We start from the raw sequence: 19,532 nt of genomic DNA, 5'->3' as shown, positions 1-19,532 counted from the left end.
CCATAAATCAGATCACTTGTGTAAATGTTTGACAGGACAATGTCCAGATTATTCTTATGCTGTAACACATATTTCCAGTCAATTTTTGCTCCCATTTCCAAATCGTGTTTGCTGTATTACACAGACTTTTCCCCCCAGTCTAATCTCCATGTAACTTAACTGCTGGCAACTTTTTTGCTTACTTTACCTCTGTTTCCTGACTCTTTGAAGATCGGTATTTTTGGATCACCACTTCTGGAAAAGATGTTTCTCTGACAAGTGTTAGGCAGTGCACACAGTGAAGATTTCACCCTTTACTAGAACAGGGCTAAGTGCTGTCAAATTTGTCTGCCTAACTTTTACATCACAGATTAAAAATAAACACCAGGAATTGGAAGGACGCTGTTCTTCAGACAGAGCAGCGTCTCTGTTTGAAGACAGTTCTGTGAATGAAACCACAGTTAGGAGGGCTCTGGTGTTTTGGGCTTTTTTTTTTATTATTATTATTATTTGTCTCCTGGAGTTATTCATATCCCAAGAGGGCAGAACTCCAGCCACTGGAATGTGAGTGCCGGTGGCTCTGCCGCTGTGCCCAAATCTCTCGTCCCCTCACGCGCACTCCCTGTGTGGCAGCAGAAAGGAGTAAACACAATCGGTCTCTCTGGTAGGAAATCTCCTAATGCACTGTGATATTGCTCTGCTTTTTCAGTTGTCTGATCTGGGTGAACGTTTTTAGTAAGAAGCAAGGGAGGTGACTTTAATGTCTGGCCTGGGGTCAGTTTTAGCCTCCAGGACTGGTATTTAAAGTCTATATTTGCATTTCAAGAACCTGCATTCTAACATTTTGCCATTACAATTATGTTTGTAGACATTCTTAAGATCAGCATGTGATCAGTTAGCAGAGGACAGTGAAGGTCTGGTCACCGAGCGAGTACCTATACATCTATAAATGCAAAATCAAGAAAAAAGCTATTAAATAATTGCAGGTTTAGTGCTATAAAGAGCCAGGCATAGTAATTTTTTGCTGTGGTGTTTCTGATACTGTTATTGTGCAGTGCTGGGCTACATTTAGCATGTGAAATTTATGAAAAATACAATGGTTCCATCCAGTGTGCCTGATTGCAAGGTAGCAGGTGAAGTGCCAGGAATCTGCAATCCCAGCCCCAGGTGTGCCAGCAATGTGCCACATGGTCTGTGCTTGCTCCCTTCACCGGTGTGCTCCTTTGTCTCCTCAGCTGCGAAATGGAGATATAAAATGCATCAAGTAATAGTTTTGGAAGTGAAAGGTCTCGTAAAACTGTAATATTTCTTATACAATGTTTTCCTCTTGAAGGTGGGAATGAGCAAATGAATGTGAATGTGTAACTGCAGATAAGACTGTAACATAAAGCTGCTGAAATCCTGGAGGTGAAGTCCTCTTTGCAGCTTCAGTTTGGACAGTTTTCTTTGGTCCATATAGAGTTGAGCATTTATTCATATGATTTTCAAAAGGCGGGAATTTTTCTAGTAAGGGTAAAGATAGCTATATCCATGCACTCATCCTGTGTGAGACAGAGCTTCTTGTCATGGGAAAACTAAGAATTAAATATAGATATACTGAAAAAACAGAGACTGCTATACCAGAATTGCACCTTCTAATTATTAAAGAGGTGACCACACAGAGGTGCTCACCTCTGTCAGATCCCAAAGAAAGGGACAAATCTTCAAAACATGTAAATCTGTGACAACATTAATCTTACAACGAATGATTTGAAGCCCTGAGCATGTCCCTTAAGAGTACGTATGTTTTGAAGCAGTGGTAAGAAAACTCCCCATATACTTCCTTCATTTCTAACAGCAAATACTTCTGCATTACCATCCCCTAGAAATTCAAAAGCAGAACTTCAAGAAATTATTTTCTGTTGACTTTGTGATTTTGCCGGATGCCAAACATTCACTGTGCATCCCATGGCCCCTGCACTCTTCACCATTTGAAGGGAGACAGAAGGACCAAGTGCTGGCATATAAAGGGACATTGTGCTTGCCCAGAATTTTCCCAGTCTGCAACTGTTTCCCTTCTTAATGCTATTACAAAGAACAAACACAAACCAAATAATTCACACTGGTTTATCTAGTTTGTAGAAAACTCTAATGAGTTCTGTTGTGTTTCGTTTGCAGAACAGAGTGTTCTGGCAGTCCCTGCATGGTAGAAAGGACCTGCAAGCAGGCAGCACAGTGCTGTTTACCCTGAGGAAGTGAGTCTGTGTGTGCTGGAAAGCACTGACCGCTCTAATGGATCGCATGGAGCTGCAAAAAGTCAACATCGAACTCGATGATCAGAGCAACAGTGGGGAAAGCCTCGAAGACAACTACACAGAGCTGGTTGATTTGGAAAAGGCTGCAATTAGGAGGTAAGCATTTAAGTGGGAAGGCTGTTCTGTTAAGGCTAGAAAGCAGTAATCATTAAACAATCTTCACTATTGGCATCAAAACATTTCCTAGGTAATACATTGAAATTAGTATGATTGTTTAGTTATTGTTTTCCCACAGCACCGACCCTCCCTGCTCGGTTCTGTGGAGGATGGTGTGCCCAGCACGACTTGGGCAGCCCAGGTCCCCCTTGCTGGCCACTGCCTGAGGTGACCTCTGCAGGGCTGAGCACCCACTTGGCAACTTCCAACCACTCTAATCGGATAGTACACATGAAATTAATACACCCTCTGGGCAGTGCAACCTGAGCACCCTGCCTCTATGCTTCACCCCGAGGCAGAGGAGGAATGTTTTCCAAGAAGGGTGTGGAGGGCAGGAGCTCCATGCTCCTGTGGGGACAGCCTGCACTCAGGCGTCTCCAGCAGGACTCAACATAGAACCAGCACTTGGGTGGCCTGAAGTGAACATCTCAAAACCAGCCATCAGCCTCCAGCTCTCAGCTTGCTGACCCTCCCCAGCACGTATCTCCAACAAGGCAGTTGCAAGTTCCTTGGATGTGAAGTATGTGCTCAACTTTAGCACATTGCTGGCAGTAAGGAATTGTTACTTTCCAACATCTGCAATCAGATATAATTTGAAGATTACTGGTTTTAGAACTAAATTCCAAGGCAAAGCAGAGATTTATTAAACATGTCATTGGATATGAGCCTCTTACAGGAGAAAAGAGGGGTTTTTTTCTGAAGAACAATTAAATATTTATTTCAATGTCAAATGACATTTTCCATTAATGACAAAAGGCACTGTTTGAACATAACGTGTGTCATAAACCCTATATATATATATTTTCTTATTTTTCTTTGTGTTCAGTCCATTTACCAGTGACGATGCAGAAAGTCAGAAGTTCCTTACAAATGGCTATCTGGGTAAAAAGAAATTGGAAGAATATAATGAAGAATATGTAAGTTTTATCCTTTTTTAAGGGTAGTAACAAAATAAATATTACTGACCTGAATTTTTTTCCAAAAGTTTCAGTAAATAAGTTACTCTGGAGCTTCATCAGCATAATATTGGCTTAGGAAGAGTAAACACATTTTTTAACAGTTAGTGCAGCAAACTCTTTCTGCTGTTTAGCAAGTAAACTGAGTCTTTACTTCACAAGTAATCAGAAGAATTCCCCAGATTATACTTGGACTTCAGTAACACCTGATCATCTCACCAGAGATGCTCAGCCATGGTGGGTCTGCATCCATTTTTCTGACAGGAGATTTGGTTCAGAGGAACTTTGTTGCTCTTGTATCAAGGTAGAGCTGGGCCTTAGTGTGTGCGTGCTTGTATTGTTTGTTTACAGCATCTGTGCAAATGAATCCACATCCAGCTGCATTTCTTTAAAGAAAAGACATTCATGTTTGGCTTTATAATGCTGAACATTACACACTCCAACTCTTTAAACAACTCCATGTGCAAAGGGAAGCACAGCACCTGTTCCTGGAGTGTGCATGTGGGTACCTCTCTGCTCAGGATTTAATTTCATTCAAAGTTTTCATGAACTGGGTGCAAAGAAAACCATTGTTTTACTGGTCACATTCTAGGCTTTATTAGGATTAATCAAACAAAAACAATATTATTTGTGATTGGAAGCTAAAATTAAGAGCCATATTGTCCCCATTTCCTTTCCACTTGGTGGCAGATGTGACTCCCTCACACCCCATCCTTCTTCTCCAAGCTTTATGCCCATTCCCACTCTCCTGCCTCCATCTTGAGCCACATAGCACTTCTTCTCCTGCCCAGACACACTTTTATCTCCCCGAGAAGCACATCCTACCTGGAGAAAAACTAAAAAACCAGATGGATTCATTTTTAAAAGCATCTGAATTTGCTAAATCTATAATTAGGAAACCCACTAGATAAGAGCATGTATTTATATAGAGGCTGGCCAACAAAGCTGGTTGTGGCTATGTCACATCAGTCACCTGTCAGGGATGTAAACCTACCCCCCGGTGAGACAAGGGGAGAGCGGGAAGAGGGAAACATCTACCAGCACAACTGGCCTTGACGGTGAAAGAGACTCTTTCTTTGGGCTGTGGGCTCCACCTCTAAGGATCAAGGGAGCAATATGGGGAAAATCAACAATGAGGATCATTATTATGCAAATTGATTGCCATTTTATGTTCTTGATCCCAACAGCATCTGGGCAGAGCTTCCTTTGGAATGTCCTCATTCAACCTCAGCAATGCCATTATGGGCAGCGGCATATTAGGGCTTTCCTATGCCATGGCCAACACAGGAATTATCCTTTTCATGTAAGTACATAGAAAGAAAAGCAAATAGAATATAAGGAGTGAGCTGGAGCTAAAGTTTTTGTGGTTATACAGGTATGTTAAACTTGTTTTTTTAGCTGAAAAGTTTTGTAAGATCATCTGCAATAAAAACATTTTAGCTGCACCACAAGGAAATGTCCAATGTCCACTGCTGACAAACCTCTTTTTTTTATTTTATTTTAGCCCTATTTTGTATCAGGAACACAACTGTGAGTTGACACTGTGCAGTAAAAAAACAGAGGGGAAGAACAGTATACTGGTCCTAAAATAAGAAGAGCAGTCTTCCTGGTTCCATATAGGAATTCAACAAGGAAAATAAATCACTCATAAAGTATATAATTACATCATCCCAACAATCTAATCACTATGTAGAAATGGAAGAAGAATATTTCATATAAGTCTGAAATAGCAGCATGCTTTGAATGTAAGGACATTCACAGACTTATTCAGATTTCATATTGCTCCCTAAAGTCTATTTGTACTCAATATGCACCCGTGACAGCGGCAGTATGTGGCTGACATTCAGTATCTATACAAAATGGGTTTTGATTGACAGCAACAGAGAACCATGTTAAGTTTTTTGATCTATGGATAACTTTGCAAAATGAGAGAGACTGTACAAGAAAAAAAAGAGACCGTTATCTTTTTTTAATAATTAGTTTCAGTTTTAACTGAAGCCTTAATTTTAATACCACATGAGGCTGGAATAAAGCCTCACAGCACTGTATGACTACAGGCCATTGTTTCACATTACTGAAATCTAACAAACATTTAAATCAGGCTACTTGGCCATCTTTGTGTGGCTTCTTTCTTCTGGAGATCATGTAACTACAACAGCAACAGCATTTGAAATACTACTTGTAGCTTCCAGTTGCCAAGAGACACCTCATGTTTCACCACCAGAAATTTTAACTGAAAATTAATTGCAGATGCAAATGCTGTCCTGGATAAGTGTGTCCCAGCACCTGCATTCAAATGGTTTAGATACAGTATTTGTGGATACAGAAACAAAAGAAAATTCTATAATCGACTGCATTACTGAAAATGTAGGAATTTTTTCCTCCAACTTTCTTTGAGCATTTTTTCTAATCAGTATGGCCAGAAATAACTGTAAAGAAAATTGTGATACATCAATGCTTGCTAGGAGAAAAAAAAATACCTGCGTATAATATTTAAGTGTCTGTTCATTCACACAGGTGGCTAAAAAATCTGAAATGAGCCTAATGACATTAGCACTGTTGGCAATGCTAAAGCAAGGAGTAATGATAAAGCAACCCTATGGAGTCTTAAACAGGAAAGACAAAGGATGTCTCTACCCCACAGCCCATTTTATTTTCTGTCCTGCCTCCATACTTTCTGCATGAGAACATTTTCCCTCCTGGTAGAGGAAAGAGTTTTATTTAAAAGTGCAAAACTGTGTGGGGATACTGTAACCTCCATGGCATGCATCCACTTGCCAAAGGTTCCTCTGTTTTCACAGATCATGATGTTAGCATTAGCAGGACAGAAAAATCCCATCTACTAAATGGAAACCGCTGACATGAATTCAAATTTAGATGATGCTAGCAGCATTGTCTAAATTTTTGTAATTTCCTCTTCTCATGTTGCCCAAGTGCTGTTGCTCTCATGCTCAAAGATCTTCTACAAGGTGAAGGTGGAAGGAGGTGTCCTAAAACTCAGAAGCTCTCCAGAAGTTCCCATTACATCCTCTTCTCCCATGGGCGAGGTTTGCAGTGGCACTTAGAACACATTAGAGCATCTCTTCTGCTGCCTGGTGTGTTCTAACAAGTGCAATCAGGATGGCTTCAGTTTAGGACACCCTATGTGTCAGGACATGGAAACCATGTCTCTGAATAGCAGCCACATGGGTGCCTCTCATCAAGAAAGGTGCTATCTTAACAGGATACACTGCAGCCTCAGAAATGATCCTCCCTTGCCATATTGCATGAGTCCACAGCATAAAAGACAATCCCACTTAAATGAATTCTGTAGAGTTGTCTGTCTCTCTTGGAGAAATAAACTTGAGAGAGACATGATGGTCTGGTGACCATCATATGGCCCCAGGGCCTATGCCTTCTGTTAGGCTGTAGCTCATTTATGAACTTGTCTGCCAGCGTCTCCCATATCTATACCAAACTGCGTGTTCAGTGGAGTGGAAGGTGTGGGCAGAACATCCTGTTCAGCCATGGAGTAGGGCACATCAGTATTTCCTAGCTCCATCATGTTATCATAGCACACCCTTCCACACCAACACTTGTTCAGGCTGATGACAAGACAGTTATGGTAATAACTGCCCATGGTGTTGTGCCCTGAAAATGTCATACAAAGCTACATTTTTCACCAGCAGTTCGCAAGAGGCAGGCAGCTGAAATCATATAGGATGCAAATGTGTGGAAGGAATATGGCAGTAATCAGAATTAATGAATTCAGGCACCAGTACCTTCAAGCAGACTAGACTAAAAGAGTAACCTGCAAGAGCTCCAAGAGCAGGTTTTCCAGTGTCATATCATGCTTTAATGTTATACAATATTTCTAATTTACTTTGCAAAGTGGGCATCGCAAGCTAAGCTCCACAAATTCATGGTGACATGGCAGTATCCAAAAGTAGTGACTAGCCAGGAGCTGGCAGTGAAGTTTTCACAGTCATGGTTTGCTTTTTTTTTTTTTTTTAATAGCTCTGAGTAAGGATATAGATTAAAATGAGAGGTCAGTGACCAGGTGAAAGACCAAAGACCTGACTCTTGCATAGAAATACATTTGCTTTAGTAGCATCTTGTTAAGACATCCTTGCGGAATAACAAAAATTGGCACCTACCTGGGCTTAAATAAGCCTTGAGGGTCTTGTGGAGTGTATAAGGTGCAACCACACTTAAATTAAGCTACAGTTGACACTTACTTCTGCATTCAGCACTGGGACTCCAAAGTACAGACTTGGTGAAAACTATTTACACATTGAACTTCATGAGAATGAGTACATTCAAACTAACTGAGTGTCTCTAATGTCCTGCTTGGGATTCTGATTTCTGCTTTGCCTTGCAGAGTTCTGCTGCTCAGCGTAGCAATAATGTCACTCTACTCAGTCCACCTCTTACTGAAGATATCAAAAGAAGGAGGTATGAGGATCAGGCTGTGCCTAAGGTTCCCTACTGCATGCATGTATTTTACCTTGGAATGCAATTAATCAAGTATGTCCAATGCAGTGGCTCATGCTTCTTTTTTTGTTGCTTCTTTTTTTTTTTTTTTTTTTTTTTTTCCCCACCAGGATCATTAATATATGAAAAACTGGGAGAAAAGGCATTTGGCTGGCCTGGGAAGTGCGGTGTTTTCATTTCTGTTACAATGCAAAACATTGGAGGTAAGGGGAAAAAGTTTTATAGAAAAAAGTTTTCCAACTTACGAAGCTTTCTATGGAATATAAGTGCTTTCTCTCCTCTGTTGGGCTAAAGGGCATCAGAGATGGGGCAGGAACAGTATACACTAAATCGTAATAAGGAAGGACAGGAGAAATTCACCTTGCCTTGATTCAGCTATGTGACATTGCAGTGCCTGGTGAAAGCTCATTGCCTGGAATCTCCCCATGACTGTGAAGTGATGGCTTAAACGGCTTGGCTGACTCTGCCCAAGGAGTCGTCCATTTCTCTTCATTGACTACAACTCAGACTAAATATCATCTGCTTTAACTTAGAAAAGATGAATACCGCATAAAAGAAAAAGCACGTCATTCTGATTTCTCCATAAAATAAAGGAGCTCATTTTCCAGCTGAATTCTAGAGAATTCCAGCAATTTTTTTGTTTGAGTTCATTTTCTGCTTGAAACGACAGTTGGGTTGTGATCTCTCTAAGATGCAAAGTGTTTAAGAGTGATTGTTTAAAGTATTAATCCACAAAAAACACTTCCTGTATCTATCAAATAATCTCCATCCTCTCAGAATAGGAGACTGCTCCCAACATAAACAGTAGGGGTAGGAATGCACCTTCATGCAACAAAGATTATTTCCTTTTTATAACTTGGGAGAAGCCTTTTAGGAAACTGGAGAACATCATATCCGAAAACTCAGGGGAGCTTTTACTTTTTCCAGATTTCTTAAGGAGAGGTAGTTGAAATACAAATTAAATGTGTCAGGAGTCCATTAAATGTATGTAGATTATTTTGTGATTTCTCTCTTGGAACTTGGTATGTGTTGCAAATCTCCAATGACAACTTTGCTACCCAGACAGAGGTGGTTCATCTCTCTACTGCAAGAGACTTTTTGATCTTGTTCATGAGGGATCCTATTCCATGCCCTTCCTTTCCTTCCTCAAGCCTGGATATCAAATATGGCTGAATTCAGGAAGGAAGTATACTTCCCTGTTGGAGAGGAATAACTGTTCATCTAATCCAGTGGTTTTCAGCCTCCTATCTAGATTGATCCGTAGTCTCCAGAGACCTCTCTGTGGTCAAAGTAAAACAGCTGAAAAAAGTATGCCTTCTGGCAGTACATTTAAATGAGATGTATAGAAATCCACCCTTCCATCAGGAATCTTGACAACCAGGATTTGGGGTATTTTTATACAAGGAGTAGAGTATTGGAAGGAAGAAGCTGAAAACAGAAAGGGTGAAGTAGATGAAGATATTTAGAGACAGTAACAATTACAAAACTACAAGAACAGAACATGGATGGACAGTGTCCATTGCAAAACCAACATTTACAACAGAAGAGCAAAAGGAAAAGTTAAGAGAATTTCATCAGAACAGTGATTTGAGCAGGCTGTTAATTCAGTAATACCTGTATTGTATTCTGATACTGAATGCTAGATGTCCTTCAGGACATTCTTATAACAATACCAAGGAAACACCATCTATTAAGTCATACTGTTATTTGAACAAAACTTCTTTATTTTAGCAAAAACTGGTTTCCCAAAACAATATATTTTTCATGCAGCATAAAAGTTTTTTAAAACATATTATTTTTGTTGGACACTGTTTTCTCTGAAAGTGTTTATTTGTTGTTGTTTTTTGGTTTTTTTGTTTCTTTTCAGCAATGTCAAGCTACCTCTTTATTATTAAATATGAACTTCCTGAAGTGATCAGAGCATTCATGAAACTTGAGGAGAGTTCTGGGTAGGTACTTTTGCCTAACCTGAACCTCAGAGGAAAATTTTTCTCTTTCATGTCAATGATAATGTTTGTTGTTTTTTATTCCTCCTCTTTAGAGAATGGTACCTAAATGGGAACTATCTCGTCATACTCATAACAGCTGGGGTTATTCTTCCTCTTTCCCTTCTAAAGAGTTTAGGTACGATTCATGCTCCAAATAACCTAATTTTTTATTTCTATTAGGACTGTGAATTTATATGTAGCTGAACTGTATTTTTTTTTTTATTGCTGCACAGGTTATCTTGGTTATACGAGTGGGTTTTCGCTGACCTGTATGGTTTTCTTTGTCAGTGTGGTAGGTGACTGGGTATTGTCTCTAAGCAAACACGGAGCCTGTGAACTGTTCAATGCTGTTTTATTTCTTACCATGACAATTTAATGTGGATGTTAGACTAGCACCTGCAAGTGAATCAAATCAACAAGCCTATTGCTGAATGAACCCAGGAAAAAAAAAAAAAAAAAAAACACCACACATCCACACATCAGCCTAAAAAGCATTTGAGAGGCAGAGTAACAACAAATACTTGCAGGAGAAGCAGAAGTGGTAGTACTTGGTTTCTTCCTCCCTCTCTTTCCCCTCTCTCTTCTGTGTGCCTGTTTATATTTGTTGTCATATCATGGATGTAAGTGTAATCTCCTACAGTGCTACTCTTCTGATGACATTGTCTACTCTTTTGTAGGTAATCCTCAAGAAATCTCAAATACCTTGTCCTCTCCCCATCATGGACCATGGGGTTGAAAACTGGACCACCACCAACAACACAGTGCCAATGCACCTGATCATGTTACCGAATGAGTCTCTCAGTTCTGGTGTGAATTTCATGATGGACAACACCGCTGGGCACTTGCCAGGCCTTGAGGAACCAAAAGATACCTCTGCCAGAAGTGGTGTAGAATACGAAGCACACAGTGACAGTAGTGACATGTGTCAGCCAAAATACTTTGTGTTCAACTCACGGGTAAGGGAGATTCTGTAGAATTTGTCTTTAGTCATTCATACCAGAGCTAACCCGCTGCCTGCCAAAAGTCAGAGTGACCAGCAGTGACCATTCTTACTAATGGGAGCTTTATTTTACAGACTGCCTATGCAATACCCATCCTGGCATTTGCATTCGTATGCCACCCTGAGGTGCTACCAATATACAGTGAACTGAAAGAGTAAGGTTCTTAAATTTTGTCCCATAATTCCAGTTAACCATACCTAGAGATCACTTTCTACATGTTCTACCTTGATTGCTCATGTGTAGACACCTACCTGCTGATGATTTATTGCTTTTCATAGTGAGGAGATAGTGGCTTTGCTTTGACCTAATAGTCAGATATCAGTGACAGAGAACCACTGTTCAGATAGAAGCATTGAACAATATTTACTTAGGAAAGGAGGAATCTGGACAATCCTTCAAATTATGTAAAACCTATTGCGGAATATGGTTGCGCTGAAACAGATAGTTTTGGTTTCTAATAATATCTTAATGAGTTCTGTATCTGGATCAGCTGCTGCTTACTCCTAAGGTTTCCTGGGATACCATTGGTTTGAGTGTCTTACATATAATCTTTACCCAGCCAATTTTGCTTATCAGATATCAAAAATCAAATACACTTGCTTGAATCAGCAGAGTTGATGGTTGGGAAGAGCTAAGAAAATGCATTTGTTCGACGGGAAGGATTGCATTACAGGAGGTTGGGCTGCAAAACTCAAGGAGGCCAAGACCCATTGCTTCCTATTTCAGCACACTTAACCTCAGAAGAAATAAAAATTCTCAGGTGACTTGGGAACGTGCTTCCAGGTCCTATAAGCGGAAGATTTTCTTATACAAAATCTTTAACCAAAGGATTTCTAAAGAATCAATTTTACCTATAGGACGTCCTTGAACATGCAGAACAGCCCTGTGTAGGTATAAGGGTATGTTCATATGGAACAGATTGAAAGCTCTTGTCTGTTACTATTATCTCCCCCAATTTTAGCCACCCCATTTTTCATTTAAAATACACCATTTGAGATTGATAGCATATAAATAATGATATACAAAATAATGTGGCACATTTATTTGTTGTCACTAAGTAAGCAGTAGAAATTGAGTTTCAACACATTTTTATAAGTCTGTGCAGTTCTGCATAATCTGTGAATCTTCAAGTGAAGAGCTCTGTATAACCAATATAGTTGCTATGAACTAACTTGCCAGTGAGGGGATGTCAGTAGAGCTATGACTCTTCAGAATACTTCTTGTACAAATCGAGACTTTATAATAGCGCTATTACTCTCTTTCTCTCCTACTTCAGTCGCTCCCGAAAGCGGATGCAGAATGTCTCAAATATTTCCATCACTGGCATGCTTATCATGTACCTTCTGGCCGCCCTTTTTGGATACCTTACCTTCTATGGTAGGTCAAAGCCCTGTTCTCCACAGAACTTTCCCGCTTATTTTAAAACAGGTGAGATGGTTCTATCACACTGAGACTCAAGTGTTCATGTATTTTCGGTGGGCCTGAATCCAGGTGTAATCATTATTCAGACATAATACACAATTGTGCAACCTCCTGAACAAACGGTGGGACTTATTCAGATGCCAGGCCACAGGTTCGGTTCCTCACCTGTGAGGATACTCAGAGACACCTGCTAGGGGGACCAGTTGTGCATCTCTTGATTTTGTGAACTCAGACATCAAGCTACTGTAAACTTGGCTCTTGGCAAAGGCCAAGAGGGACTGTATTAAAAATATGCTAGTGCTCAACAGTTTAATGTAACTCTATTAAGCGCTACCCACCCTGGCTCTGACGCCACTAATTCAACTTCACCTATGCTGAAAAACAAGTTCAAACCATTCTAGTGTAAAAAAAAATATGGATGAGCTAGACTAACTGATAGGTAAACATTGTAGGCCCTGTAATAGCACACTGTTTTATGCGAACGCCACCTCTTTTTACCACGTTAGCTCCTCCGTTAGAGCAGAGAAGTAAATGACAGCACAATCTGCTCTGTCGCTGGGGCAAGAGGGCTTTGTCTAAGAGCAGGGACACCTGGGTGGAGGTCGAGCGATCTGTTCCCAGTTCAGTGAGTTGTTTCTTATTTTTGTATCAGAGAAATTATTTTTACATCAGGTTCCACATCCACTTTGAGCAAATCATTTGAGATACTGGAATACAAAGAATCACCTCAGAGCTATATTACCTTCATCGTCTCTGAATTATGGACTTGTATTGGTCATGCTGGGAAAATTCCTCTTTCATGCCTAGCCCATAGCATGTATCTAATGACAGCAGCTGGGCCACAGCTAATCTTATCTGGCTGCGGTATAAAGATCCTTTTGCACTGAGATTTATTGCTTGAGAGATTTAACTCCTTTCTGTTTCTTTTTCGTAGGAGAAGTTGAAGATGAGCTACTCCATACGTACACCAAAGTGTACACCTTCGACACCCTATTGCTATCAGTTCGCCTGGCAGTGCTGGTGGCTGTAACCCTGACTGTGCCTCTTGTCCTTTTCCCTGTAAGTAACAGAGCTGCTGGAGCTGAAATCAGGGCTAGCCCATATACACTGATTGTATAGACTTAGCACAGATAGACTTAAACATAGAAGAAAAGTCAGACAGAGTTTTTATTTGGGAGGGTCTGTTTTCTCATATGCAATTTGCACAGAGCAAGGACCTTGGGTAGTTAGGGCTGTAAATTTTGAAAGACTTAAATAAATTCATCTTTATAAATATATCACAAACAAATCAGGAACAACTGCCCTGTCCATCCTCTCTCTTGCTCTCTGTATTATATTTAACAGAGAAGCAGTGTAAGTACTGAAGACTTGGGGATGTGCTGAAGTCATGAGATTTCCTAATACAGACATAGGCACCTACTATAGCATCCAAACTCAAGAAAGACCCATGCAACTCAGTCCACACGCTGTGCATGACTGCCAGACCTGGCTGCCAAGGTAGAGACGCAGAAGCGCTGTGCACATCTTTCATACTTAGGTCTAATGGACAGAGAAGGAAGCTAAGTGCCAGAAACACAGAGGCAGTCAAAACCCAGCCACATAGTCAGATGTCTGAATGAAGTCTGGACCTTCTAGGTGCTGTTCACAAGTTAAAGCACACTATCTACAATAGCAGGAACAGAAGGATAGAGTTAAACAAAGTGCTCTGCAGAGGGACTGTCCTTTCTTAGGGATCAGTCCCCATCTGAAAAGCAGACCTCTGGGCTCCTGAATATACAGTACTGTCCCTCATGCTTTCGCTGAGCTGCTGTGCAGCAGGGGAGAAAATAGTTAAACGCTGTCAGTAAGTTTTGAGTGGTTAGTGTGCCATTTGTACGGCATGTACAGGCCCAGCATCATGCTGTCAGGGGGCTCCCAGCAATCTGCGTCACACCATAATGTTCCTGTCTGATTAAAGCAGTAATCCTGGTGTCCTGTTGCTCTGTTGTCCTAGATGCAAACATGAGCTCTGCATAGGTACTGTTTCCAGGCTTGCTGACAAATACCTAAGAGCAGGGATCACCCCTCCAGGCTGTCTACTTAAAAAAAAAAAATAAATAGATAAAAAATAAAACTAATATAAAGCACCCAGAGTGATCAGTCCATCTAGCTTAGAGCACCCTGGAGCTCTGCCTTAAATGTCATCTTTAAACCAGTGACTAAATACTTAAATTAGTCTTAACTGACTGATCACTGCAAAAGCCTTTCCTGTCTGATATAGCATTATGCTTTTTTAACTTTCTGTATAGTCATTTTTAGATCTGAATAGTGTGCAAGGGCTTAGCAGTTATGTACCACAGCACTAACTGCTCTATTAAAAGAACTCCAGAGAAAATATCATTTGCTTGTAAGCCAGCATATCAAACAATTTTATATAGCCTATCAGGACAGCCAGCTCAGCAGACCTAATTACTGCAAATAAGCAGTATATATACATATATATATATATATATATATGTATGTATCAACCACTTTTCATGAACATTTGTGTTTTCTTAGGGTAGCCAGAGATTATTCTTAGAAAAAACCAAATGCATTGCTTAAAAAAATAATTAAATATAGGTCTATGTATGATTAGTCAGCGTAAAACTTAAGTTCAATAGCTTCATTTTAAGGACTGTGCCACAGCAGGAATAATGCACCAGATACTGACAACAAGTGAACATTAATGCAGGCAGCAGTTCTTCAGTGGAATAAAGCTGCTTTGTACCAACTCAGGGACTGGACAAAATTTTTGCAACCTGTCTCCTTCTACATAATATTGATTTCCATCAACTTGAAAAACTCAAAATGTAAAATTCATGTTGTGGTTTCAAATTATGGGCTCCAAATCTGACAGAACCCCGTACATTTATTGAATTGACAAACTCATCCAGAAACAGTTTTGTATTCTAAAACAACCATACAGAAGTGGGTTTTGAGCTTTTTTCAGTGTAAAACCATTTTTGTTCATCTTCTACATTTCAAAGCTTTTAAGTTAGTCACAGTACTTCAGAGTAACACTATCTCCTGCCACCAAAAGGATTTGTTGTGACCTTTCTCCTACTTACCATCTTCACTGATGAAAAAGTAAAAAAACTCTGTCATGTGAGAAAGTCAGCAGAGCAGAAAGGATACTCTGCAACAGCTCTTAGGATTATAATTTCCAAGTGGCCTTGAAAAATGTGCTTTTATTTTGAGAGATATATGTATGTATATGTATGTATTTAATGGAAGTAAATCAACAGCTTGCTCTTTCTCTCACAAAAGTAAATGACAGAACTCCTGTGGGATTTTCCGAGGGATCAGGTTCAGGCATACAGCAACTCATATTTCATCCGTGTATTTTTTGCCTGCTGATTAGTATTCGTAGTGGGGGTTTCTTTGTGGATGTTTTTGCTGATATTAGCATCTTTCAGTTGAACAGATTTCATGTCCCTGATTTTACATGCTATTTACTTGACTTTCTTCTACACTGCAAATATTTGAGTTTCTGCATTTAACTGTGAACTCAGTTCTCAAAAACCTACATCAGAGTGAGATTACATTAAGGGAATCAAAAACTGAAAACACATTTCTTCAGTCATAATTTCTCACAGCAAAAGTAACTAGCACAGATCATTTTAAAAAGTGAAAAGCAAAGATAAATTAATTGCTGTTTTACTTTCTCTGCTGGTTTTCATCTTACAGATCCGTTCATCTATCAGTGCATTGCTGTTTCCCAAAAGGCCATTCAGCTGGATAAGACATTTCCTGATTGCAGCAGTGATTCTTGCTTTTAATAACCTTCTTGTAATTTTTGTCCCAACCATTAAAGACATCTTTGGATTTATTGGTAGGTTTCATAAATACTTTTGGTTTACTCTGTTAATCCTCTTCACAACATATTTACATTTATGGACTGAAAAACAGATTCAGTTGGTGTCTTACAATAGAACAATTTAGTTAAAAGGGAAATAAAAAATCCCAAAGAGGTTACATACAAAGCTAAATGCTACTCAACTTAGTTGCTACCTTGAATGAGGCACAAGGAATCCAAAAACCCCAGTATAAAAACTGGTAAGAAATTCCCATTTTGACAAAATGGGCACTTGGTGTATATGGAAGCGAGGGAAATCACCTTTGGTTTTTAAGCATCTATAGCCTGGACAAAATGTATTGGCTTCGAAACTGTGATGTTAGAAAAAGGAGAAAAGTGACACTTTTCTTTTGACATTCATTGCTCCCTCCCTGCCTCTTTCTTTTAGTCAGTTTTGGCCTCTCACCAAAGAGCCTCCGTGCTCTGAGCTGCTTGAGGATTTGGGGATGAGGATGCAGATGCCCCTGAGAAAGATGCCTCCATGGAGTTTCTGCCTTTTTCATATTTTATACTCCACACAGGCAGCTGGTTTGCTCCTCCCTGCCTTTTACACCTGGGCCATCATGCTGGGCTGAGGAGAGGAGCGAACAGGCACTTCCAGGGCACTGTTCATCTGCCCGCTTTTCACCACCTGCCTTCCAGGGTCACCATGCCTTGGGAGTGCCTGTTTGTCCTCCCTTGATCAGCTCACATGCAGACATCCAAATCACAGGCAGTCACACTGGTTTGAAACAATCTTGCAGTAACAAGTGCCTCTTTGGACCTCAAGCACTCAAGTGTTTGGACATCTACAGCTCAGCATGAATGTTGTCTACAGAGAGAGCCCTTTGTGTGGCTGGGCTTGGAAAAGTAGCTGCTTCCCCAAAAGCTCTCTTTTGGAGGTGCACCATACTGCTGCTGTGTCAAATGGCACAATACTCAGCTCTGCTTTCTCTTACAGGTGCCTCTTCTGCTACAATGCTGATTTTCATCCTCCCTGCTGCCTTTTACCTGCGGCTCGTTAAGAAGGAGCCCCTGAGGTCTCCCCAGAAGATCGGGGTAAGGGAGCTGGCAGCAATTACAAAAGAAAGGATGGGGGGGTGTGTGCTTTCCACTGGTCACAAGTACTAGGCCCTTTGACTTGCAGCACCTGGTAGTTGATCGCAAATCGTGGTGTCTCACCCAAAACACAGGTTGGACAGTGAGATTCAGCTTAGTGGAGAGCCAGGCCTCACAAGCCAAAGACTTTAGGGCCCAACTGCTACGGATACACAATACCGTCTAGGTTAAAGTATGTCTTAAGACACTAGAAAAAGGCATTTATGTAATCCAATCTAGTCTCTAGTTAACACCTGTACTTGCACAAATATTGCCTACACAGTGTATAAAGAGCTGTTGGTTCATGCTAGAAGGCAAGCTGTGGATTAAGAGGAAGAGTTGAGGTCAAGGTTGAAAAGAAATTTGTACTGTGGAGATAATTAAGTAATAGAGAGCTCCCCACTGAGATAGATCCATACACCTACAGGAGACATAAATGAAGGTCTATCATTTGTGTCATGCTAGATTGCCACAGCAGTACCTGTCATCTTGAACATCAATAGCTGTCCGCACATTTATCAGCATCACCAAGGAGATGCCCTTTGAAAATTTAATCAGAAAAGTTATTGTTGAAATATATGTGCAGGCACATAGTATTAACAGATGTACATTTATAGATCAATGTACCTGTTCGCCAAAAAACATGGAAGTTCAACCAATACAAACTGCAAGTATAAGAGAAAAGATTTATTATAAGATTATTTCTGAGGGTGATTTTAGGAGCTGTTATTATTATAGAGAGACTATGAATATTTGTTCATGTCTCTTTGTTCATTCTTCATGTTGCAGTGTGCTAGGCACATCTAGAATTTCACCTCCTGAGATGAGATCACATACAATATTCATCTTTGTGTTGCAAGGCTGAATATTGTTAAGTGTGGACAGATTATGGCAAACTAAACTCCACTAAAGAAAAGGGGGAATGTAAGCATCTGAATCACTTGAATATATACAGAAATTGCTTCAGAGAAGAGAGATGAGTTTACCTTTTTGTCTAATAAGAACGAAAAGGATTAATTCTGAAGCTGTTCTTGATACCAGAGACAACAATCATTCATTGAAAACTGGTCAGATCTAAAGAAAAAAAATATTCCTCTGTTTTACTTTGTGCTATTATCCATAATAACAAAGTGGGAGGTTTTCAGGTCTAGTCTTACAAAGCCTGGCTCTCTTGGGCTGAAATTCACACATGACTAACTTTGATTCATGTAGCCCTGTGTTACATCGTTACTTGGGCCACCGAAAGGACCCAAACTCAGACACTGGGTGTTACATATCTGCGGTTCCAGTGGGACAGCCTGTGAACTACAGTCTGCTCAGTCACTTGCTCTATTAATACAATTTCATTTTCCAATTGCAGGCTTTGATTTTTCTCATACTTGGCATAATCTTCATGTTTGTGAGTATGACTCTTATTGTGATGGATTGGATTTACAATCCCACAAGTTCCAGACATCACTAATCTGTGGAGAAAACTGAATGCTTTTTATACCATAAATATTTGCATTGTGTGCTCCAATGGACATCTAAATGGAACTGTTATTCCTAGCTAGTAACTGCAGTATTCTGAAGACAGTTTCTGGTAAGGTCACTAGATCCCAATGGAGTTTACGTCATCCTTTTCACTAAGGATCATTATTTATGCATTAGGAACCTGAGCTCAGCATTTCTGGCCAGGTGAAATGCAATGTGTGGTGTGGATGCTTTCTGTTTTCCAAACCAAAATAACTGTGTACATAGTTCTCAAAAATATCTTGGTATCACCCTTTTCAACCTCTCCCATCATGGTAATAACCACAGTTCCTAGAGCCTTGGAAAGGTAATGGCTGGAAAACCAGCTGGTGCTTTGTTTTTGATCTAGAGCTTGTGGGAGCTGCTGCCTAGCTCCAAGAGAAAGGGTATAGTTTCTGTAGCGGATCTGGAAAGTCACTGCTCCCTACCAACCTATCAGAAAGATGATGGCCTGACAAGCCAGCGGACAAAGCTAAGCATCCTATTTGTTGCCCAAATTTGTCACCCTTGGCTGGTGATAGCTGTCGTACAGAACAGAGCTCTCTGGCTGGGGCATGTGCTTGAAGAACAGTTGAGCATCCTTGTTTTGTTGTTAAAGATGCCTGTGTTGGAAACATCAGGCTTATCTGCTGTGGGTTTTTATGGTTCTATTTACTTTTTTAAATTCTTGTGTGAGCTTACATCACTGAACAAGTTGTGTCCTCCATAGAAACTTGTCTTCCATTTTCACAGGAATTTAGAGACCATAAAGTGTGGCAAAACACCCTATCCAGTATTGTTCGGTACTTGTGTATTTG

General features: G+C 40.2%; 1 protein-coding gene across 1 annotated transcript; it reads left to right on the top strand.

Annotated features, from left to right (window-relative positions):
• Nucleotides 1-2,234: 2,234 nt before the first annotated feature.
• On the top strand, nt 2,235-18,685 carry SLC38A4 (solute carrier family 38 member 4; the record flags this gene model as incomplete). The annotated part of the gene is made up of 15 exons (XM_080357096.1): nt 2,235-2,369; nt 3,256-3,346; nt 4,573-4,688; nt 7,746-7,819; nt 7,969-8,061; nt 9,726-9,807; nt 9,900-9,982; nt 10,080-10,138; nt 10,524-10,802; nt 10,922-11,001; nt 12,124-12,224; nt 13,204-13,328; nt 15,978-16,122; nt 17,087-17,184; nt 18,584-18,685. Exons 1-15 carry the CDS (start codon nt 2,251-2,253, stop codon nt 18,683-18,685), a joined length of 1,647 nt encoding a protein of 548 aa, XP_080213222.1. The 5' UTR covers nt 2,235-2,250.
• Nucleotides 18,686-19,532: the final 847 nt, after the last annotated feature.

The sequence above is a fragment of the Nesoenas mayeri genome (genome assembly GCF_963082525.1).
Source record: "Nesoenas mayeri genome assembly, chromosome: 1".
NCBI classification, from domain to species: Eukaryota; Metazoa; Chordata; class Aves; order Columbiformes; family Columbidae; genus Nesoenas; species Nesoenas mayeri.
The sequence above is the reverse complement of the archived record's forward strand: the minus strand, read 5'-3'. Positions and strand labels throughout refer to the sequence as shown.